Consider the following 22497-nt stretch of genomic DNA (forward strand, 5'->3'; position numbering starts at 1 on the left):
TCAAACTCTGGCGGCACATCTGTACATAGCATTTCTCAATGTATTTTTATCGTTTCCAATTTCTTTTAACGAACATTCGTTCCGAACGTACATCACTTAAAAATCACTTTGTCATGATACTCGTATAAATCAATCTGATATAAGTTTTTCTTTTACCTAAGATCCAATCTAGTTCAACCTCCAATGTCCTCTCCTATCCGGTCAGCTATTTGAAAACAACTTTTGGTTCTCAGTTGGACGTTTTTCGTCTCCTTTACATAAGTGATATAAAATCTGTGCCGACGAAAATAAATGAATCCTGAATTCATACAAAACAACTGCTTCATTGAAAATTGACTTCGAACTACCTCATTGAAAATTTAAGTCGTTTATTTTGACATAATATTCTTGGAGAACCCAGTTGCAGTTATGAGATGCACAGTTGACAGTTTATTTTGAAACAAAAAACATACAAAGCAAGAAACTAAATTTTAAAATAAAACAAAACTAAATGAACAAGTCAGTAGTACATCTACAGTCTATGTAAATAAAGAAACTATTGTTCTCCAAAAATTTATACTTCTTTAATTTCTGTAGTAAATAAGTTTTGTGAATATATGTTAAAAAATTGAATGCACAACACAAACAAAAAGCATCTGCACAGGTAAATTATTATGATTGTTGTGGCACTGTATAACATTACACCATCGACTGTTGAGGATAAGATAAAGCTGTGTACAGGTTACTGGACAATGTGTATGTAAGTTATTGTGAATGCCAAATTATACTGTTAGTAAATTTAAGACACAACAGAAAGGTAAACGTTCTAAAGGTAACATAAACAAAACTAATGCACAGTCGCCATTACTGCCTTAACTATAAAGCATTGCTTACATGAATATTTGTTACTGCAAAGTCTACATGGAAACTACAAACTATCTATGACATCATATGAACTATTGCATTAAAAATAGTTTGGTACAAATTAACACTCTCTTGCCAATTGTTTTTCATAACAATACTTTGGCTACTTTTTCTTGGCAGCTGACAAATCATATCTAAACCCTTTCTTGGAAGCGGCTGCTTCTTTCTTAAGAACCTGTATAAAATAGTGAGAATAAGGTATAGACCATGCATTTGTTTTGTGTATCAAATATAATTTACTTACCCCCTTCATTATTCGTTCTTTCAATTCACCCTGTGAAAGTGGACGATTTTCCTCATCACTTCTTGCTTCCAATTCATCACTGTCATAATCCTCTCTGAAAATACAAAACAGTTAAATAGCTGTAAATTAAAACAACTCAAATGACAATGTATTGATAAAATCCTAATATCTTTCCCGCTTTCCTGTTCTCTTGAAACATTTTGAGTCTAAATTACTGCTACACTGATTTATTAGAATATACTTGATCTGTAGTACTGATGCAAGTAACTTGTTCTGCTTTGCTCTCTGCCTCAGGTCTCTGGAAAGAATCAGATAGTTTTTCCAATTAACTTCTTCAATATACAACTATACTTCATAGCAATTACTCTAACTGTCAGATTTCTGTAATATACAACATGGTTTTGTAGTTTACAAATTTTACCCAGTGGAAGGTGGTGCAATTAACAATGGTTGCACAGGAGGAACAGGCACTTGACCTAAAATAATGCGAGCAGTTTCCTGTGGATCATAGGGCTTTTCATAATCCTAAAACACAAAATCATCACTATAATTAACATTGACTTCATGTTATGGCGATCAACTGTTTTTAGCAAGTTCTTGCCTGTGAATCCAAGTATGACTGTGCCGCCAAAAGTTCATTTGCACGTTGTTCAATGATCCCAAGGTATTGCATTATATTGTCATCTTTGACTCCTTCTGCACTACCCAAAAGATCATTTAACACGCCGCTGTCACATCCTATACGTCTAAATAATGATCCAACACCTGACAAAACAAAAACAGTAGTAATCATACTAAAAAAGGCATTAAAGAAACAAACCTAGTTTAAGCTGGTCCAAAATTTTGAGTGTTGCTGAGAGCATTGCCTCATTTTCTGAACTCTTGTCAACTGCAGCCTTTGTTGACACTTCCAGGTCATTCAAGATTTGCTTTCTGTCAGTTTCGAGTTTATGGCCTTCTGTACGGAACTGCCTGATGTTGCCTTGAATCTAAAAATGTGGACAATTTTTCACGTTAATTATTAGCTGTAATAAAGCTCACAAAGACTTTACCCCTTCAATGATGTCCTGAATTCTTTCTATTTCATTGTTTTGCTCATTTACGTAGTTAAAAAGCGCAAAGTTGCTGTCTTCAACTGTACAAGAAATAGTTTTGCATGGTTTAGTGAACTTAGTTGTTATTGCCTGGCTTAAAAGAAAAGGCAATCATACCTTGGATGAAGTTTGACACTATTTCATCAATATTGGTGCTGCCAGTGATTTCTTCAATTTCTCTAAAAGCTGCCTCGTATGTTTCAATGCTCTGAATTCCTTCGCCTTTTTTAGAGTCCTTATCTGCAAGCAAAAGCCGATGTGAACACAAACCTAGTTTGCAAATGTGAAATATGACCTTTTCTAGTATCTGACGAGCCTTGTCCTCTTGCAAAACCTTTAGCCATCATAAAATCACGAAGTTTCTTGTCATGATCAATAACTCTTTGCAATTCCTGTAATACAGTTCACACAAGTGGTAAACAACTTAACTGTGATGTAATGTTTGTTTAGCTGCAACATAAATGTATTTGTGGCTTTTAATTATTATTTCAAGAATTGTTCAATCAGTCACACCTTAATTTCAGCATTGAAAAGTTGCAGATCCTTGTCTGCTTTCTCCTTGAGCAGGACAATTTTGCTGTGAGCTTCATCACGCTGATCGTAAGCAAGTGTGCTTGCTTCAATTACTTGCCCAATTTCTCTCTTGAGGTCTTTAAGTTCCTAACCAATGAAATTCTCCATTATAAACTTTGCTTAAATTTAAATCACCAAACATTATACAAGCACCTTTTCAAGCTTTTTAAACATCTGTTGGAATCTTCCCTTTTCAATCCTCAGAGTTTCAATCTGTTCTCTCAAGGAACTATTGTTGGTCAGTGCAATGTTAAACTTTGAAAGTGCCTAGAAGACAAAGTGGAAACAATTACAACATAAACAACAAACCATAAACAAGACAATGCTAAATACCCTATGGAGTCTTCCCTCTAACACACTCATGCGCTTTTGGGTGTGCTGTGCAAATCCCCTGGTTGCTTCACCCCCACCCATTTTTCGACGTTGCTCTTGAACTTTGTGCTCCCATATCTGAATTTGCTCATCTAGCTTTGCTTGAGTTTTGCGTTCCTGATCAATTTCATTCAGACATTCATCTTTAAAACAAGTTTTGCAAATTTGTTTAATTGCACTAAGTGTGTAAAGCAAGAAAAAATTAACCTTGACACAAAATTAAGTGAATAGTGTTAGAGAAATTGCTTTACCTTTTTCATCCAAAAGTTTTTGAATGTCTGCAATGTTTACTTTATCCTTGTCCTGATTAAACTTGCTTTCAGCCAGATTAAGATTTTTCATCAACTCTTCTCTTTCTTGTTTCAGGTTTTCTATTTCAGCCCTAAAATAAATCAAAGAATTAAACTTCATAAACCAATATTGTACATATTTTTATTGAAAAATAAGTGAAAAGTAAAATAACATACAATTGACGACGGATGAGATCCTGTGACTCAATAGCATAAGCTTGTCTGTCACCTTCCATGATGCGGTATTTCCGCTGTAATTTTTCAAGTTCCACTTCTGCAAAGATAAGAAAAGTGTTTTAAATCAGAAGGAATGAAAGTTATTCAAAAATCTTACCATATCCCTCTAAATCACCTTCACTTCCATCCGATCGAAAGCTTCTTGCAGACTTCCCACGCGGCATGATGAAAAATTTGTTTAAACACAGTGAAAATTGACTATGTATGAACTAAAAGTATTTGTAATGAGGTTAACTTTATTTATTATAAGAATATCACGAAATTATAATAGCTGTAACTTGTAAGAATGGACTGAAAGATTGAAATGCTTTTTCGCATGCAAATTACAAACATCCACATAAAGAATGACAAAACACATTCAGGAACAAAACAATAGTGTATGAGACTTAAATAAAACACTGTAACGTGAGATTTAAATGCTAGTATAACATTTCTTCCTTACTGTAGTACACGATCATTTAAAACAAAAAAATATGCTTATGTGGTTACCATTGGCAACATTCTAATCCAGAGCATTTAAAATTGAACTTAGTTTTGTGAATTTTGAATGTGTACGACACAAATATAATAAGTCTAAAATATGGACTATTGTCTAAAACTGTATTCCTACAAGATTTAAAATGCGAAAATGCAAGGGATGTATCAAAGAAATTGACAAGATTGGAGTTTTAAGTGACATGGAAATGTGAATTTAAAAATAATTAACTTCTGATCATAACTTTTAACAATTTTTGGCAAAAAAGTCGAAGAAAAAAAAACGAAACGGCCGCAAGTTTATGAGATAGTAAAAGTTACGTTTGAACCGTTGCGAACGTTATCGTGTGAAAGCGAGTTAATTGTTGCGTGACATCGCAGAAGGTGCTATAGTCGTACAGCAGGAGTTGGCAGAGACCTTATGCGTAGGAATGGAGAGTTTTAAGTATTCTGTGGTCAAACGGCCCTGGTAGTTTTGCATTAAACAAGACTAACAAGATTAGACCAAGTGAACAACTGCAACAAAGGGATCATTTGTGCTGCAGACAGATCGACATTGTTTCGACTTATTAGGTCTTATTTAGTGGCGTAATAATGAAACTGTTACTGCCGCGGGGTGTTTTTGTGGTAGATCAAAGCAATTATGATTGTCATCGCCATATATAACGTTTTCAAAAACACAGGCAAACCGTTACAGGTTTATTTATCGCGTCAAATATTATTTAATGAAGCATTGTCGTTTTGTCCACTTCCTGCAAAAGATAAGCAATTAATTTTTGAGGCTGGCAACTATCGTCGAGAAAAACCATACAACCAACAAAACTAAGATAATAACACAATTGTCCTGTCATAAAACCACTACAATCTGTCTGGCAGTAGCTACAAAAATGATTCAACTAAATTTGGATTTTTTAGCTAAACTGAACTGCCGAATAATCGGAAACATCAGATTACGTCACAGTTACAAAGTTGATTTTTAAGTTACAGCATCACATCAAAAATAGTCATATGATGTCACTGAGCGTAGAAACGCATCATCCGCGTCTTATCGAAGTACAGAGTAATGGGATGTGACGTCACACTACCATATGTTTTGTGTGATGTCACAGCTTTCCCCCAGACTTGAGGTAAAGTAATTTGGAGGTGCTCCTGTTTTTGAAACTATTCGGTATCTTCAATATAAGGCGCGTTTCTTATGCAAACCAGGCCTTTTTGTGACGCGAATTCCTTACATGACGTTAAATTCGCTACAGTATTAAATTTGCAAGTCAGTTTCTACATTTGGCCAGAATTTAAAGCAACTGCTACATAAATGTAATAAAAAATTAAATGTTTGCTTAAGAAAACTTTGAAAATGAAATAAATCAAAGGTTTTTAATTTCTGTTTTTTTTTACATTTACGCTTGACTGATTTCGTCACACACAATGATATAGGTTTACCTGCTTAACTTAACAAGAAATATTTTGCAGTTTTGCACGTTCTGGTTCGTGTGCAATCGGTACATTTGTAAGATTATGTTGTTTTAGTGTAATGAATCACGAGGTTTGTTTGGAAACTAAGGTTTCTTTCAGTATCACATTTAAAGTTTATTATAATTTATTGTACTTGTTGACTGACGAATTGACAACTAACTTACATTAAATCTTTTGTTCAAACTTCTTTTTAAAAGTTATGAAATAGATCAGGCTGTTAAAGCCATCATGGCGGATAATTCTGAAATTCCTGAAGATGTTCCAGTAGTTGAATCTGCACCACTGCGGGAAAACCTTATTACTACAGCAATCAAGTTTCTTCAGAACCCCAAAGTGCAATCAAGTGCACTAGCTCAGAAAAAAGAATTTTTAAAGCGCAAAGGTACATTTAAATTTGCATTGTGAGTTTGGCGTAACATATGTTTTGGTAAATGTTATGTTTTTGCCAGGTTTAACTGAAGAAGAAATCCAAGCTGCTGTAGAAAGATCAGGAGCTACTGACTCATCTCCCATTTCCAATTATACACAGTCCCCACCACAAAGCTTGGCTCCTGTGCAAGAAGGTGCTTTGTAATTTTTTGTAATATTAATTGTGTCTTTTATTTAGAATTAGCATGAACATGTGTCCCAGCAAAACCAAACTACAACTCTTTTTTGTTGATGTAGTGTCAGTCTGGAGTAAAATACGAGACTATTCTGCAATAGCTATTATTGTTGGTGGAGTTGTTTATGGCCTGTACACACTTTTCAAGGTAAATCTGCTTAAGGAAGTGTTTAAAAAGATTGTATGGCTTTACACATTATTTGTAGAGGTTCATTGAACCAATACTGTTCCAAAGAAGTGAAAAAATGGATGAAAAACTTTGCCACATGGAGGAGGGTATCAAAGAAATAAATACTGGAATGAAAAAGAGCATTAAGGTAATAGTTTGTATTTGGTAAATCAACTGCAATTGCGCTTTGAGATAACATTTACATTTATGTAAAACTTTCTTATGTTGACCTTGTCAAGGATTTGCAAGCAGTTATTGGAGACTTACAAGAACAAATTAGTGAGCAAACAGTCAAGATTGCACAAGTTTCCAACAATATTGCTGTCTATAAGGTACACATTCAGTACATGTTGGCATAAAACATACCTGTGATTATTTACTTGCGGCTTGTTACTATAAATTTTATTTGCATGTGACACGCAGGCAGAATCTTCAAATAGTTCCATGGCAGATTCAAGCTTACCTGAACTACAAGCTGAGATTTCTTCGGTCAAAGCACTGCTTTTGAGCACGTGAGCACAGAAAACACCCAATATGCCTAATCCCAAATCATTAACCATATTGTTTCTGGATTTAGCAAACAATTTCCTGCAGCTCCAGTCAATCCTCCTGTAATACCAAGCTGGCAGCTCAAACAGAAAACAACAGAAGCCCAAGACCCTAAACCAGACTCGTCAAAATTGTCTGAAATGGCGCCGGACACCAGTGCCCAAAAGCGCATTGACCTGGAGGAAAATGAAAGCCACGATGTTGACGATGATACGGAGTCGCTTGAAAATCCACTTGCATCACAGGACAAAATGAACGGTCACTTGACCAACGGAGGTTTTGAGAATGGCGTAATCACACCTCCAGCCGTTAATGGAATGACTGCGAATCTCCACAACACGATGTTGGTCAGCCCCAGTAAACTGGCCGCGTTAAATGGTGACGCGCCACAGTCCGTTGGCGGAGAATCCGAATTGGATTAGGTCTTCATACGATGTTGTAGTTTCTCTGTAAATTCCCAATGTAATTTTTTCTTACCTCTGCCTTCTTAAATTTTGCAATCGGGGTTGCAAGTGTTGCATTGTTTTAATATCGCCCAGCGTTATGTGTCGGTTGTGATTTTTGGGCTGCAGTGTGTTTCGTAATTTTTTGCACTTCGTGTTCTCCCGTATGTTGGTGAGGAAAACAGAATTAAATTTTGTGACGATTCTATTTGAGCGCGCCACGGCCGCGTTTTGTCAATACAGAGTATCGTTAACAGGCTTCACCAGCTTGTCACTTCAGAACGCAGTTACTATTACTAAGCCAGGTAAAACTGCCTTTAAAGAACATTTCACTGATGTGAGCTGCTTGTTTTATTTGTGTCGGTTTAGCAGTCAAGTTAACAGTTGAATCGTTAGACCACACATATACACACAATTGTGAGAATAAAGAAAAGTTTAAGCAAAAAAAACTAAAACACTCGACAAACGGCAATAATGTTGGTAGTTGCATAACATGGCCGCCGCAAAAGTAAGTTCTCTTAGTCAATATAGGCCGGCCCTTTGTTACACAATGATTTCAACTGCATAAAACGTTAAGCAAAAGCTACCTATGTCATTGAACTCTTCTCAAAAGACAACTTACAAAAAACACGAATTACAATATAAATCCCCATCTTCTAGAGCATTAAATTATTGGCCTTCACCCTCTCGGAATGCTTGAGGTTCAAATGGCGACCACAGGTAGGCAGTTAACAGTTGTTAGGCATGTTGTCCTCGATCAGATTGTAAGATTGCTCGAGCTTTTGAATAATCGATTCGGGAACGTTTGGATCGTTCTCCAAAGCCTCGTTGATCTAAAAAATTTTCATTGACTGTAATTTCGGGACCGCACAAAACAAACTGACAGAAAGACCAAAAAGTAACAATGTAATATTAACACCGATAAACCGATGCTAACGGTGAAACGTGGTTAAAGTTATCACCAAACTAGGTATCAAGTAACATGCTGTACCAAGTCAAACATATTTAACTGTTGACCTTAAAGTTCTGATTTTACAGAGCGCAAACACACCAACCTCTTCGTAGTATTTGCTAACGAAGCCCCACAGTTCATGGAGTGCGAGGTTTTTGTCGAACTTGCAGGCGTAACTCTGTAACACGAACGTCGTTACCAGTCGCACACATTCAAACAAAACCACAAACGCTCTTACCCTCGATATCTCAGCAATGTACGTGTTTACTTCTTGGTCGCTGACTGGGTGCTGGTCTTTTATCACTTGATAATATTCCTGTACCATTTTCTTGTAGTTCGGAATTTCTTTGGCGTAGATTTGCTTGTTAATTGGAGAGTCCTGGTTGAAAAGACGGCAGGAGAATTTACGGCGGCGCCATTTTCAGCAATTACTTTAAGTAACTGCGTGCAATCAGTTGACAAAAGATCGCTTACCTTTGTGGGAAGATGTTCGTTTACCGAGCAAGCGTCGATGAAGGTTTGGGAAATGACGGCCATGGTAGAAGCGATGGTATCCGGCTTCTCGACGTCAAACACTGCCTCTGGGTTTTTCAGGATCGTCACCCAAAACCTCAGGTGAAAGCTAAAACATAGGAAATTGCTTCAGTGAGCAGAAAATTTCGAGGAACAACATGTTTACGGTATCTTTTTGCACGCTGTTTGGGCGCACATTAAAAAAACCTTTTTTTTTTTTCAGCGCATATTTTTTTAGAAAAACAGGACATGAACCTGTTGGTTTTCCAAATGTGCAAGGTCTCCTTGTCCAGAATGTCGTGCTTAGCAGCAGTCTCGTCGAGGAAATGGAAAAAGTGACGAACTGGGCTTGGAATGTTGTCTTTATCCAGGATGGCTTGCATTAATTTGTCAACGTAGTTTTGGAGAATGCCCTACAAGGAGAAGTTGTTACGTCCGCACCAAGCGAAGAGCACGTACATGGAGCTGTACCTTCATCTTGATGAGTCGCAACAGATAGAGATCGGGCACGTGCTTGTGCTTGTCACGTGGTATGGTGCTTTCCCGTTTAGCATCGTTGTCATCGTTGTATTTTACCTGTTTAAAATCAAGCAATTTCTTTATTCGTTTGCCTGTGGGGGGTATGGTTTAAGTGGTCATTGTTTGTGCCATAATGTCAACAGACCCAGTTCCAAGTAACACGCTAGCTACACTATTTTTTTTTTGAAACTCGCATAAATATGGTCATTCGTGCCAAGTTTAAGCAAAATTCGACACTGTGCGTGTAAAAATGTACTTTTGTAATGAAAATACAATGGAATGACCCTTGTACTTGTAGATTGCTCGAATGCCTTGTGTTGTGGAAGAATGTGATTTTCTCTTTGGTGACGACATAGTAAATTTACGTGGGCGCGAACAGACAGGTAACAAATTTTACAACGCCCACTCACAAGATGGTACATTTTGTTGGTGCTGTCTTCTGGGAGCATTGGAGAAAGTGGACTTTCGTCTATGCTATGATTCGACAAGGCGCTCGACATATCCTGGAAAATAAAGTTCAATACTTACAGAATCACACAATTTCCAAAAAGTCGGTATTCACAAAACTAAATAGGCTTTCAAGGCAATTCCGTAAAACATGTAGTTTTTTCTAAACAAAATAATGGTTCACAGCCAGATGTGCTTATTCTACGATTTGAGTTCAAGAGCAATGATAAGGTATTGTTTCATGACAAAGCAAAGTTTTTGGTGTGGGCAGATAAATCCGTTTAAAAGTACCTGTGATCCTTCAAATTCTTGCTGTCTGTTGATCAACGCAAGTGTTGCTCCGCTGGCGACCTTATAGTCGGCTATATACATGAGTCGTTTCCATCTGGAACCCAGTTCCATGGAAAAGTCCTGGGTAGGCAAAACCAGATGCCCGTTCCTTCCTTGTCGCCATTCTAAGCAAGCAAGAAAGTTATTGGGTTGTGCAGGTCAAAGTTATATGATATATAGAAATATTAGAATGGCAAGTATCTGATTTTGTGAAGCTTTATACAGCACGAGTGTTGTTAATGTAAGCATTAACCTGCCACAACCACAAGTGATGCCATATTCATATTTTCTTATCATATTTCTTGTAATCTACTGACCCAGATCCAGTTGCTCGGGGCGAGGCCTTTGGGAAGAGGGGACACGCTTGTAAACCGCATCCATAACTTTGTCTTTCACCTGGACACGAAATTACATTTCAGTTGGGATTTTAAAACTTCTTTACTCCACGGCAACTTTCAAGCATTATCATTCACCATGAAATAATGATGTTTTTTTAAAATGTGTGGAAATATGTTTAGTCATAAGTGGGGAGATTTAACTAAGGATATTACCCAAACCAATTTAGCTACCTGCGCCACGGAGTCGCAAGAAAGGATTTTGACAATCACGGGTTCGTCTTCGTTTGTCTGCACGAAGAAAGTCTGCGAAAGAAAACAGCATGAAGTCCTTTAAAAGCATCATATCCGTTTGTCGATGCAAAATTACTCACCAACGTTTCGAATTCAATGTCCTCCTTCAGCAAGCGGTCGTCGCTAAGTGTATAGCGCGCCTTGCCGGTGATAGCGTCGAGAGGGCCCTTTGAAACTTGCTGCTTGATGGCTTTCAAGAGAAGGAAGAGTGGACCACCTGCTTTATCCTGTATGTGAAGCACGCACAAGGTTAACTAACGCCCTGTGGGTTTCCATCATTTAGATATTATTGTTTTTTTTTTCAGTTTCTATGACAACATGGTCGTGCCTTGTGTCAGACAAACGCGGGTGAATAGTTCGGATCGTTTTTTGTTTTGTGTTCAAGACATTGGGGGTTATCGAAAAACAATAGACGGTGAAAATCAGAACCACAGCTGTAAAAGACGTGGTTTGACTCTAAAATCCAAAACCAGGATATAGCCGTATTAAAAATTTGTAGTGTAGCATTTGTGGCCCCACATACAGTGCATTTTGATTCAAACGACAGAGGGTTAAAGGCTTACCCTCAAGTATGGGTACAAACATATGTACATCCAATTACTGAGCATTCTTTCAGCCACCGAATCACTCCTGTGTGCAATGCAACATGCAAAATAAAACGTCAAACACAAAAAGAAACAAGGAATATAGGTTATTAATAAATGTTGCAAAGTTAACAACTTAAACTGAAAATGATAGAAAACAAAGTTGTTCCAAATGAATGTAAACATAAAGGAAAAAAATCAAAGAGATGGTGGAGCGTTTGAAAGTATTACAAACCTTCTCATGATAAGCTTGGGGTTCTTTTTAATGTTTAAAGAAATCAAGTCCGATACCAAAAACTTCATTATTCTGAAAAAGTAATAAAGATACATGAAAATACACAGGAAGAAAGGCGACAGGTGGGAAAGTCTTACGTCGTGTATAAACTACTCTCAGTATTCACAAACTATCACTATGTTTGAAAATAAACAACTAAATTTAACGGGAAACCAAAGCGTTTTTTTGTGCAGCTTCAATTGAAAAAAGGAATACAGGACGCTTTAGCTAAGATACCAAAAAGCAGCCTTCAGCTTTTCCGAGGTCTTTTGTTCGGTACATGCGGCGAACACCACAGTATTGGCGAAGGCAGGTCCAGATTGGCAAGTTTGTGGTTTGCGCGGATCGGCGATCGTTAATTGCGCGGACGATCGCAACGTTATTTGTATGTTAATACATCAGCTTAATCATATTGCGCGGATTGTCGGTAAATTTTCGCAAAATTCATTTTTTTTCCAATCTGGAGGTATTTCAACACACTTACTGAGTGAAGTAATCAAGTTTCTCATGCAGAACCACCGAGAGGAGTGACGCGACATTTCCTTTGTCGCGCGTACTGAAGTTTTTCTGTTCCTCCAGAGTGCGCACGAATAATGTGAGGAAGTTTTGATGCGAAAGGAGAAGCAGGAACTGGGCAAGGCCGTGTTCCAGTTTCGGCGACATTGCCAAATCAGGCTACAAGTGTACATACATACGGTTACATTACATAACAAGGATTTGTGGCTGCTGCAGAACTTATACCAAGGTTTTAGTTTTGTGCGCTTAAGTTAGGTTGGCATTGTATATTTTTTATGACAAAAAACTACATAAATTCATTTTTACATTGTTTCTTTTTAGTTTCGTTTAAAATAACTTTTCTTTAATTTTAGAAAAAAATTAATTCCTGACTTGGTCATGAGGTTTTCAGGCTTGGCAGCCCAGGCAATGCAGCCCAGCTGGATCAGCCACTTTTTCCTGACAAGTCGAAGCAAGATTTGAAAAATCAAGCTCCCGGTGAGGTTTGAACTCACGACCCTGGGCTAACCAGGACCAACGCTCTACCAACTGAGCTACAGGAGCTCAGTGGTTTCACGGGGTATATTGTGGCCAAGGTACACTGGTGCGCAAGCGCACAACTTGCCAGGCAACCTTCACATATACGTTCCTGACTTGGTTTAACAAATTTCAGACAATATGCCAAAAAAACAAACCAGTACACACGAAATATTCAACAAATCAATGCAACATACGCAAAACGTACCTATAATCACCAGCGCACATTTTACGCTTTAAGGTTGTATTAAAACATTTACCATGATTACTCACATTGGGTTCGTTCATGCATGGGGGATTGCGACACATGGGAAAGAAGAGGTTTGTGATGTAGGTTCTATAATCCAAGCAGGGAATGCCGTAGTCGCCCAGGTCTCCAGCCAAGTCGTCCATATCAATACTTAACTCGGCAAAAGCTTTGCGGAAATCGGCGCGAACCGACATCTCCAAGTTTTCGATCGCTTTTTGGAAGTCGTTTCTGCACACGGAAGGTATTGGTGTTGGAAATTATGACTAGGTGCAGGTTGCATTTTACATATGATAGAAGGAAATTTGAAAACGCCAAAACAAGTCGTTGGGTGCTGAGACTTTATGACCACTATTCGCACGACTAGGTTAATATATTACAACATCGTAGCTGTATGGTTAATATTTCACTAAACTGTTTTACTACAGCAAACATGGATGCCTGCTTTAATGTAATCTTGCAAGATAGTTAATTTTCTCGGTCCACTGAACATTAACCGAGGACCACTGATACAAAAAATAACAAGGAACAAAAGGCGGATTAAATGACTAACATACTTGTTGGATTTGTAGCTCTTGCGGTTAATGTAGCAAAACACGGCGCCGACAATGGCCATTATAGCCACTACACAACAAGCTACAATGATTCCGATTTTCAGCTCGGGGGTCAACCCAGGTTGGTCGATTTCATACTCCATAGTTCCAATACTTTTACGAAGGTTTCCGATCGTCAGGTTGACAGGGTAGGTATTTTTGTCGCCTGGCAATGTAATGTTCGAGGAAAAAGCGGTGCCGGCAGTTTACGTTGCCAGGCAACCAAACGCTCCCAATCAAACTTGTGATTACGACGCCATCAACGAGTTAAAAATATTTGTCAGTTTTCCTCCTTTTGTCTTGAAGGTTAAAAGATGCTGATGAGAACTATAGTTTCATGCGTAGAGATTTTATAAACCAATCAAAAAGGCGGAAATATTGGAAACAAATGGGAAACTGAGCCAGCGATAAATGTAAACATATAAATTACTCTTTTTTTATTTTGAAAGGCAGTGTATATATATAAGTATATTTTTTCGTTACCAACGTTATACTGTAAGAAATGAATGGCATCTAGCGGCCCTTGTGCCCAAGACATTAAATTTGACAAACGCAATCAAACGCCCACCTTCTTTTTTCGGCACCTTGCACAAAGGCTCATCCGTGACGAAGGCTTTTACGTAACAACGACTGGAGCCGATCAAAACTACAATCTCGTCTTTCGTGATGGCATCCTTGTTCAAGTTGTAGATCTTTAAAAAAAGGTTATGCAAATTACAAGGATGTTACTGGGGCAATGTTGGCAAAAAAATTCCACATTCATTGTCAACGGGAACAACAACCCAGGTAAGGAAGTGAGAGTTCCAACGAAGCGTAACACCACGGGAAGCAAAAAGTGTAATCATTAAAAGGGAAGTGAAAACGAGGTTTCGTGAACGTAGTATGGAGAAGGCATATGAAAAGGTTTGTAAAGGTACGAACGCAAATAGTTACGTCATTAATTTCAGGGGTAACTTTCGACCCAAAGCGGAAGTATTGCGCGTTCACATCGCACGCGAGTAGCATTGGACTTACACTCAGCACGAGGAAGTCGTTTTCTTTGTATTTTTTGTTCTCGGAAAGCTGCTCGACGCGCGGGTTCGTAAAATAGGTGAGCTTGCCCAGTTTACTCATGTTAACCTGGTGATTGTCCATGTCTATGCGAAGTTTGGCGGGGAGTTGAACAGACTGAGATGTGTTGGAAGTCACATTGGACGTCGACAAAGACACCTGGACAAAGCGAGATGTTTGGAAAATAAATACATTTTCAATTGTTTATGCTGCTAATGTAATAAATACAAAAGGTTTGACAACGGGACATAACGACAACAAGATATCTGCGGAAATAAAGCTATGCATAATTAACTCCCTACTTTTGGAATAAATATTAAAAATGGGTCACAGGAAAGGCTAAATCCAAGCAGGTCAAACGAAAGAACAGCGAACAACACCTGTGGCAACTCCAGAAATGACTCGCTCTTATTGCTTTTAACATACCGTTGTCGCCCATTCTTGATTGAGTGCTATTACATATCCACGAAAAGCAATTTTGAACATTTAGAAATATTTCTCTAATTCGTAAAAAGCTAACCTCGGGAGCAGGGCAGTACATGTACGTTGCGTTGACAACCGTGCATATCGATGAGTAGAGTTTGCTGGTGTAGGCTGCAAGCATTTGGTTTATGTCGGCGCTCCGGATTCTTCTTCGGCGCATGACAGAGTTTAGAAAGTCTCGTTTCGTGAAGGTGCCAGACGCCGCTCTGCGACGCCTTTCGGGAGCAATTACAGTTTGCAATTCCGTCTCGGCGCTGAAAATATTATACGTTTATTTCGTTTCTTTGGAAAAATTAAATCCGCTCTACTGTCGCTTATGGCAACATGATATTGGTCAGCATACTAAGGTTTTTGTATAAATATTTCCTTATGTTTGGTCGGTTTTGATTTTTGACCGACAAAAGCTTTTGTGACAATGGGTTTAAATACAAAAGTTTCGGTTATAGCACATCAAGAAGGGCCTACGAAAATAAGAACCTTATGCAATCCAAACAGTTGTGCTTGAGATGCAGTAATTGACAACGACAACAAATAACAATTATTTAAGTTAGTTTCACAATCCCCATTAGGTTTCAGTCGTAACGCGTCATACCCTGTAAACGAAAACCTGTGGGGGAACATTAAAGCAAGACTTACATCAGGCGAGGAGTCCGCACCGAATTCAAATTTGTGCCTACGAACGATATGTTCCTGCCGCCGCCGAGAAAGCTAGCGAGCAAAGGTCCTTCACTCAAACTGTATGCCTTGTTCACCTGCAAAGAACGAGCGGGAAATCGAATACAAGACAAACACGGGTTTATTGTTTGTACAGAGACCGTGTTATCGTGTTCTTACCCGTGGGTTCGGTGTATACTCGAACTTGTCCTTCAGAGTAAGTTTTAATTTGTCGAATTTTAGTGTAACCGACATGTCGCCGATGGACTGTGGCGCCGGGCTCGTTACACACGTCAGATATGAGAACATGGTTCTTAAAACAAAACGTTTTAGGTTATATACATGGGTGTAATAAGTTGTCACATATTGTTAATATACAGCACTGTCATACGTTTCATCTGTTGGATGTTTTATAAACGTACGTAAACATTATATACAATTTGTTGAAAGCCCCATCATTAGCATATGTCCCTGTTTAAAATAAACTAACTTAACTAACATCACAAGGAGATTAGGACTAAATGTAATTTTACTTTATGACTTTTTGAAACTCACTCTTGGATTTTACATGATAGTGGATCAAAGGTCCCAATTGTGACCGAAATGTCCGACCCAGTGTCGAGATATTCCCCGGTGATGTTGATTAAAGTACCACCTGCTTGTGGACCAAGGGTAGTGAGCAGTTGTGAAGGAACTGGGTCCCTGAAGGAACAATGCCATAAAAAAACAGTTGTTATTAATGAGAACAGTGTGTAGAAGGGGAACCAAGTTTCCCAAACCAGTATAGAGAAAATGGTTTTTATCATCACAAGCTATTAATATTTAATGGAGATATTCCTTTCAATGCTGTGGTTGCGACATTGGAAGATGATTGAACTAAAATTGATCATCAAGTTTGCCTTGACAAAAGGAACAAAGTTGATGACAAAATGTGTTATGTTTGTATTGAATAGTTTCAACAACTATTGTAATTGTGCTTGGAAATTTTAAAATAACTGCCTTGTTAAAGACAATACGCACAAAAAGCAATGCCTGATAACATTACACCCTACTGGTGACTTAGAAGCTTATACAAAGTCAGCATGGCTAAGTGGACATGCTCGATCAAGCACAAAACCTGCCACAATCACAGAGACAAAAGACTTCTACTGCTGGAATGAGGCAGTTTGGCAAGTGAAGCAAATGGATCCCCAGAGGGTCATTAGGAATAACTCAACTGCAATTTGTTTGCTAAGCCCTTCTTTAAATAGAAGCTCACTAAAACAGGAAACGGTAGTGTTTGTCCACTACGTGTTTTAAGATTTTGATTTGCTTTGAAGGCTTGGATGTTTGTTTACGTAATGTAAGCATTTCAACAAAGGCTTTGACAAAAACAAAATCATATATAAACACCTGTATTCAAATTGAAGCTCAGAACTTCTTGTTACATTCTTGATCGTTACGGACACTTTGCCTGAGGTTGGAGGTGCCGCAGCTGTCTCACATACAACTCTGAAAAAAATATCTTACTGAAGCTAACTAAATAAAACTGAAATAAAGATGAATCATGACATTTTTAGATGTCACTTACTTTGTTGATGTTTCATAAAATTGTGGTAATACTTTGCAAGTTTGCAGGGCAACCAATACTTTCTGAATGTCCTCAGGTCGTGTCCCCATGTTTTTGCCAGTTATCGTGAGCTTGGTACCTCCGAGAACTGGACCCCTCATTGGAGAGAAGCCCTGCAACATTAATTACCTTTTCAAAGTGGACCTCAAAACACATAATAACAGCGTGGCAAAATTCAAGTTCAAATTACTCAATTCAAAACATTATGTTTCACCATGATGGAAATTTGCCAGGAGTAATGCTGCAATAATTTAATAAAAAAAACATCTGTTGTGTGGTTTACATTTGAAATGTGGTACCAAACCCTGATGAAGTCTGGCTGTATGACAGACGAAATGTCAAAAGAATACAGTACCTTAATCTTAAGCCAAAAGATCAGTCTATTTTAAATTGTAATATGGCTGTAAAAAACAATTTTTCCAGCATATACTTGTTTGTGTTGAAGTGTCAATGCAAAATATCACTTCCACCTTCCTAGTTTTAGCAAAATAAACAAGTAACCTCTTTGACATTAAGATATAATAAAAATGCACTAGATAGTTAATCCCATGGCAATTGCATGCATCCTTAAGTTGAAAAATCAAGTAAATTAAAGATCACAACAACAGTATCAACTGATAGGCATGGGAAAATGACTGACCACATACTTGAAATTGCTCACACTGGTCGAATTGCTCCAGGCAAAATTCAGAGACAATGCTATAACACCAGGCACATGGGTCTTCACAAAATTAGTGTAAACTGAGTGTGGCTGATTTTCTTACAAAACCCACCTGAATTTCATGTGCTGGACAAAGAGAATCATCAGTAATCCAGCGTGTATTGGTACATGATGCAATTGTTGTGCATTTCCTTTTGCTCTCACACCACCCACAGGAATAACGGCTGTTTGCAGTCACACACAATGAACAATCACTTCTTCCTATTGAACATTTGTAGAACTGCCAAAAAATAAAACCATGCAAGTTTATTTCCATTGTACATTATAGGTAAATAAAGACATTACTGTTATGGGATCATTTTGTTGGTCCACAACAAAGTTAAGTCTCCAGGTAACTTCAACAGAAGCTCTTGCCTCAGTAAGGTTCTAAAATATACATATTGGATTAGGTGTTTATTACGAATGAGCACATTTTGTATGCTTGTGTGACATTAAACTATTGTTTCAACCGGCATAGGGCAAATATTTATTATTATTAAAGTATGTAGGGATCAGATCATTGTGAACTCCAGCTAACATGTTTGACAATGTGAACCAAATCGAGAAACTTATCAAGAAGTTTTGGAACTCATGTTCTTTAACATGGTCAATAAAACCGACATACCTCGGAATAATTGTACACAGTGCTTTCACATGTAACATTGTTTCCTTTCCTGCAACATAAAAAACAGTAACTCTTTGCGGACAAATGCATTGAAAAGATTTTTGTTACATTTTGGCTTGAACCCGAACAGAGTCATCATTCCCAATTGTCACAGTGCAAAAGTATGTGGTGTCACGGGATGGCAAGTTTTTGCCTACAAGCGTTATCGTGCGTGGCTGACCAACTGGTATAAGCTGATCTTCAGAATTAACAGTAGTAAATGTTGGACATCTCTGTACAATAGGGAATACATTGTTACAGTGTTCCCCCCTCTGAGCAAGTATTAAAAAAACATTCAGTACCTCTGGTTCAGTAATGCAGCGACCAGCAATTTCTTCTCTGGCTTTACACATATGGTCGTCAATACACCAATGGCAACCCCACTTGCTAGACAAACAACCACTACAAGGAGTGGTGACTTGAAGGTTCTTACCATGTGCATGGCAGTCATAGAAAATGGCAGTTGTTGAAACAATGATCACATTGCCATTGTAGCGCAAACTCAAGGTAACATTTACATAATCTGGGCACGAGTTATATTTAGAGAATGCAAAGCAAAATGGAAAATGAGATGCTACCTTGACCCGGTGCACTTAGAGGCAATTCCTCCTGTTTAGGAGTTTGGCAAGAAACATCTGTGTTGCTACCACGTGTTTTGGGCTCCACTACACTTGGAAACTTTCCATCAAACAGACATTCATAATGTTGACCTGCTTCAAGCACAGGCAATAGATACACCTGAAAGCAAAAAAATGCATTTTTAGCTTCTTGCAGTTGACTTTGCAAAATCAAAACTGACCATTGTGTGGATCAATCCGTTTACTGCCCTTTCCCTAGGCTGTGGGGGAATTGCAGTAATACACTGATCAGCATCAGGACCTATCCATCTAGTTTTGTCAAAATTAGCAGTAGTACACTGATTTTTGGTGGAACATCTAAGAATGGTGTGTATTGCTCAAGTATTGTTTAGATATGTAAGCTCTGGTTACCAACCTGTTTTCAAGGATGCACCAGCCACAGTATGGGTCCTTCGACATTATGCATTCTCCACAGGTCAGATATTTCTCACAAGCAGCTACTTGAATTCTCAATACCTGTAACGAAACAATAATTTCTTGCTGAACATTTTTATTTTTTCAAACTGTGTTTGTGAGTGTTAACAGTCAGATATTTTTCAAGAGTCCAGCAAAAAAAAAACACACTATACAATATATACCTTATGTAGTGTTGCAACAAACAGGTGGGGAACAGACAATTTCTGGTTTGAATCCCACACAAAGTCGGGCAAAACAGCATCACCAACAGCTATTGTCGAGTACTCCATCAGTGTATTCAAATTTACCTGAAAAGTAGCCTTGCTATATTAAACAAGAACTGAAATAACTTGCTTTAATAGGCCATAGTAAACTCTACCTGAATAATCATGCCATTAGTAGTGCCTATGAAAGCAATGGTTGTTTTGTTGCTTGTTCCTGTCTGGTCAGTTGTAATAGCTGAAAAAGTCACTCCTTGCTTTTCAAAAAGCAATCTTGTCTTAACTTTTACTAGACGTTCAATTGGAAAGATAAGGTAAACCGCCCCACACAAAACCTGCAAATTAACCATTATGTGATGAGTACTAGTACAAAATAAACAGCACAATAAAATAATATTTACTTGTTTTTTGGGAACTACATAACCAGGATAGTATCTCAATGTGATAGAAGGAACTACAACCACATCATCAGTTAAATTGTCGTTTGCATTAAGAAAAGTCTGCAAACAAAACAAAAATTAGCCCACTTTTTTCCATTACAATTACAGGTTTTGGATTGCACAACCTACCTCTCCCCTTTGTGTTTGACATTTGTGATCAGGACCCTTCGATGATTTGGCAACCTGAACAGTGCCATTCATGCCCTTGTTTTTGTAACACACTTCAACAGTGTTATAGAATAAACTGTCCAGTTCTGATTTTCTTAATCCACATAATGTAGACTTTGGTTGAATGCCTGTGGCTAACAAAAACGGCATAAATTGTGTTCTTTCAAATTAATCACTTTTACATTTACCTTTGGAAAAGAGTAAATATATTGTACCATCACTTTCAATATTAGAGGTGTCTGGAGCATAGTAAGCTGACAGCAAAAGATTAGTATCTCCCTCTCCACAAACAATGGGCATTTCAACATAAGAAAAATAAAATGGGTCGCTTTTGCAAATTCTTGCCACCAATGCCTACAAAACACATGTTCCATGGCAGGTTAGACTTTAATTTCATAATACAGTAATTCAATTTGCAAACAAATATTATATACCTCTTTATTTTGATTGAACAAAAAGTAAACGAAACCATCTTCATTCCCAGTGGCAAATGTGTATTTATAATCTCTAACAGCATTTTCCATTGGTTTCTTATACACAGAGCTGTAAGAATTGCTCTCTATGGATAATCTAAACAGTTTATTCTCCTTCGATGGATCATGTGCCAAACTGTGTGTTGAGATGGAATAGTCATGTCTGCAAATAAAACTGTGTCATAGCAAAGGTTGTAAGTTACATTTGGCTTACAATTACCTTAACCGGTATCCAGTAATAGTGGCAGCTACATATAAAACACTTTTGTTAACTGTTGGCCCTTCTGTTATAATCCCAACAGTGCTGCAGTTCTCATCATTGCATGCAATAAAATCATCAGAAATTACATTATCCGTGATATTATACAAAACCTTGGTGATATTTTGTAAATTTCTGGTCTCACAAGTTCCCTGTAAAATATTTGAGAATTCTTACAATTCAACCATAATGAATATTGGACTTGTATATACCTGATATATGCTACCACATACTATTAGTCGGTCATTTTGTTTGTCAACCAGCAAAAGCTTATTGGTGTTGTTCGTTAATTTAATTTTTTCGCATGTTTCTATTTTGCTCTGGACAACACAATTTACATCATCCATGACTGGGCCAGTGGTAACATTGTAAACCACATTGAGAGAACTGTCCAGTTGATACAACCTGACACAGAAGACCAGAAAGTAATTTAATGTAATTTCCTTTATGACAATTTTGCACCTGTTTCTTGCAGCAACATAAACAAAGTTGTTGTGAATTGCCAAGTGATTAATTATCTCCTGCTTTGGCATAAAACTGTTCTTTTCATATAACTTCAAATCAGCAACGTTGCTTTGGGCTGCAGATCCCAATATAAAGAAAACAGTCACGAAAACATAGCTTATGCAGAATGGCTGCATAGTGGTACTTGCACGAAATACTTGACCATAACAAGTAACTTTTAAGTGAGGACTACAACCTGTAAAAAGATCAACAAAAACGAACATTTATTTGGAAAAAAGTAATAAACCCTAAAGTAAACTAAGCATGAAAGAGTCATACAGCAATATTCAACCAAATGATGCAAACCATTAATTATGAACGGGAAAATCGGCACCCTGGCATCACTAGAAGGATTAGAAAACCTTCCACATTGTGTAATGACTGCAATTATTCTGCGCCGCACCCGTCTTTTTGTACACAAGCTTGTGTCAGTCTGTGTCAACTATATTCACACCGTTTAATTTGAAACGCTTGGCTGGTTTTCATTTCAATCTACTGCACCTGTACATAATAAAGGAAACAGCCACATTTGTGATTCCAGTTCCACATAGTTTGCAAAACATTTGGATTTGCCGTCACGAAGCTTTAAATGGGTCAAACGTAAAAATATTTTTGGCGATTTAGGTTTTAGAACAAGTTTCCGTATGGTTTAAATACAATACGATTGCACTGAGTCAAGAACTACATTTGCTG

The 22497-nt window shown here is 37.7% G+C and overlaps 3 protein-coding genes across 3 annotated transcripts; 1 reads left to right on the top strand and 2 right to left on the bottom strand.

Moving 5' to 3' along the window:
* Positions 1 to 442: 442 nt before the first annotated feature.
* LOC145902427 (uncharacterized) lies at positions 443 to 3918 on the bottom strand. The gene is made up of 14 exons (XM_082990383.1): positions 3811 to 3918; positions 3654 to 3750; positions 3438 to 3568; positions 3148 to 3329; positions 2968 to 3081; positions 2755 to 2901; positions 2537 to 2633; positions 2359 to 2481; positions 2200 to 2282; positions 1968 to 2136; positions 1749 to 1912; positions 1569 to 1672; positions 1148 to 1241; positions 443 to 1078 (listed from the first exon to the last, which is right to left on the bottom strand). The coding sequence occupies exons 1-14, from the start codon at positions 3875 to 3877 to the stop codon at positions 1007 to 1009; spliced, it is 1644 nt and encodes a 547-aa protein (XP_082846509.1). The 5' UTR covers positions 3878 to 3918; the 3' UTR covers positions 443 to 1006.
* A 1816-nt stretch (positions 3919 to 5734) lies between these two features.
* LOC145903317 (peroxisomal membrane protein PEX14-like) lies at positions 5735 to 7647 on the top strand. The gene is made up of 7 exons (XM_082991393.1): positions 5735 to 6042; positions 6110 to 6223; positions 6327 to 6412; positions 6471 to 6581; positions 6673 to 6765; positions 6857 to 6945; positions 7011 to 7647. Exons 1-7 carry the CDS (start codon positions 5889 to 5891, stop codon positions 7402 to 7404), a joined length of 1041 nt encoding a protein of 346 aa, XP_082847519.1. The 5' UTR covers positions 5735 to 5888; the 3' UTR covers positions 7405 to 7647.
* Positions 7648 to 7763: 116 nt separating this feature from the next.
* On the bottom strand, positions 7764 to 21996 carry LOC145901890 (plexin-B2-like). Its single transcript, XM_082989699.1, has 41 exons — positions 21763 to 21996; positions 21513 to 21705; positions 21262 to 21452; positions 21003 to 21204; positions 20757 to 20922; positions 20530 to 20702; positions 20362 to 20460; positions 20119 to 20295; positions 19922 to 20047; positions 19699 to 19799; positions 19505 to 19640; positions 19284 to 19443; positions 19008 to 19228; positions 18775 to 18938; positions 18667 to 18715; positions 18348 to 18428; positions 18115 to 18282; positions 17303 to 17454; positions 17125 to 17223; positions 16288 to 16434; positions 15913 to 16045; positions 15715 to 15830; positions 15116 to 15332; positions 14560 to 14754; positions 14114 to 14237; positions 13510 to 13711; positions 12979 to 13183; positions 12158 to 12348; positions 11635 to 11706; positions 11379 to 11445; positions 10896 to 11042; positions 10756 to 10827; positions 10504 to 10582; positions 10148 to 10311; positions 9820 to 9912; positions 9362 to 9466; positions 9146 to 9303; positions 8852 to 8999; positions 8616 to 8756; positions 8481 to 8555; positions 7764 to 8258 (listed from the first exon to the last, which is right to left on the bottom strand). Exons 1-41 carry the CDS (start codon positions 21939 to 21941, stop codon positions 8154 to 8156), a joined length of 5793 nt encoding a protein of 1930 aa, XP_082845825.1. The 5' UTR covers positions 21942 to 21996; the 3' UTR covers positions 7764 to 8153.
* Positions 21997 to 22497: the final 501 nt, after the last annotated feature.

This window comes from Ascidia mentula, chromosome 5 (genome assembly GCF_947561715.1).
Source record: "Ascidia mentula chromosome 5, kaAscMent1.1, whole genome shotgun sequence".
Taxonomy (NCBI): domain Eukaryota; kingdom Metazoa; phylum Chordata; class Ascidiacea; order Phlebobranchia; family Ascidiidae; genus Ascidia; species Ascidia mentula.

Coding starts and splice junctions, on each gene's coding strand:
- LOC145902427 (XM_082990383.1), bottom strand. CDS start 3,877: ATGCCGCGTGGGAAGTCTGCAAGAAGCTTTCGATCGGATGGAAGTGAA. Junction 2,137..2,199: donor TTCAGGACATCATTGAAGGG/GTAAAGTCTTTG, acceptor CCACATTTTTAG/ATTCAAGGCAACATCAGGCA. Junction 1,242..1,568: donor ATTGCACCACCTTCCACTGG/GTAAAATTTGTA, acceptor TTGTATTTTCAG/AGAGGATTATGACAGTGATG.
- LOC145903317 (XM_082991393.1), top strand. CDS start 5,889: ATGGCGGATAATTCTGAAATTCCTGAAGATGTTCCAGTAGTTGAATCT. Junction 6,043..6,109: donor AGAATTTTTAAAGCGCAAAG/GTACATTTAAAT, acceptor TGTTTTTGCCAG/GTTTAACTGAAGAAGAAATC. Junction 6,946..7,010: donor AAAGCACTGCTTTTGAGCAC/GTGAGCACAGAA, acceptor TTCTGGATTTAG/CAAACAATTTCCTGCAGCTC.
- LOC145901890 (XM_082989699.1), bottom strand. CDS start 21,941: ATGCAGCCATTCTGCATAAGCTATGTTTTCGTGACTGTTTTCTTTATA. Junction 19,800..19,921: donor TTGTTGCAACACTACATAAG/GTATATATTGTA, acceptor GTTTCGTTACAG/GTATTGAGAATTCAAGTAGC. Junction 18,939..19,007: donor GCTGCATTACTGAACCAGAG/GTACTGAATGTT, acceptor CCTATTGTACAG/AGATGTCCAACATTTACTAC.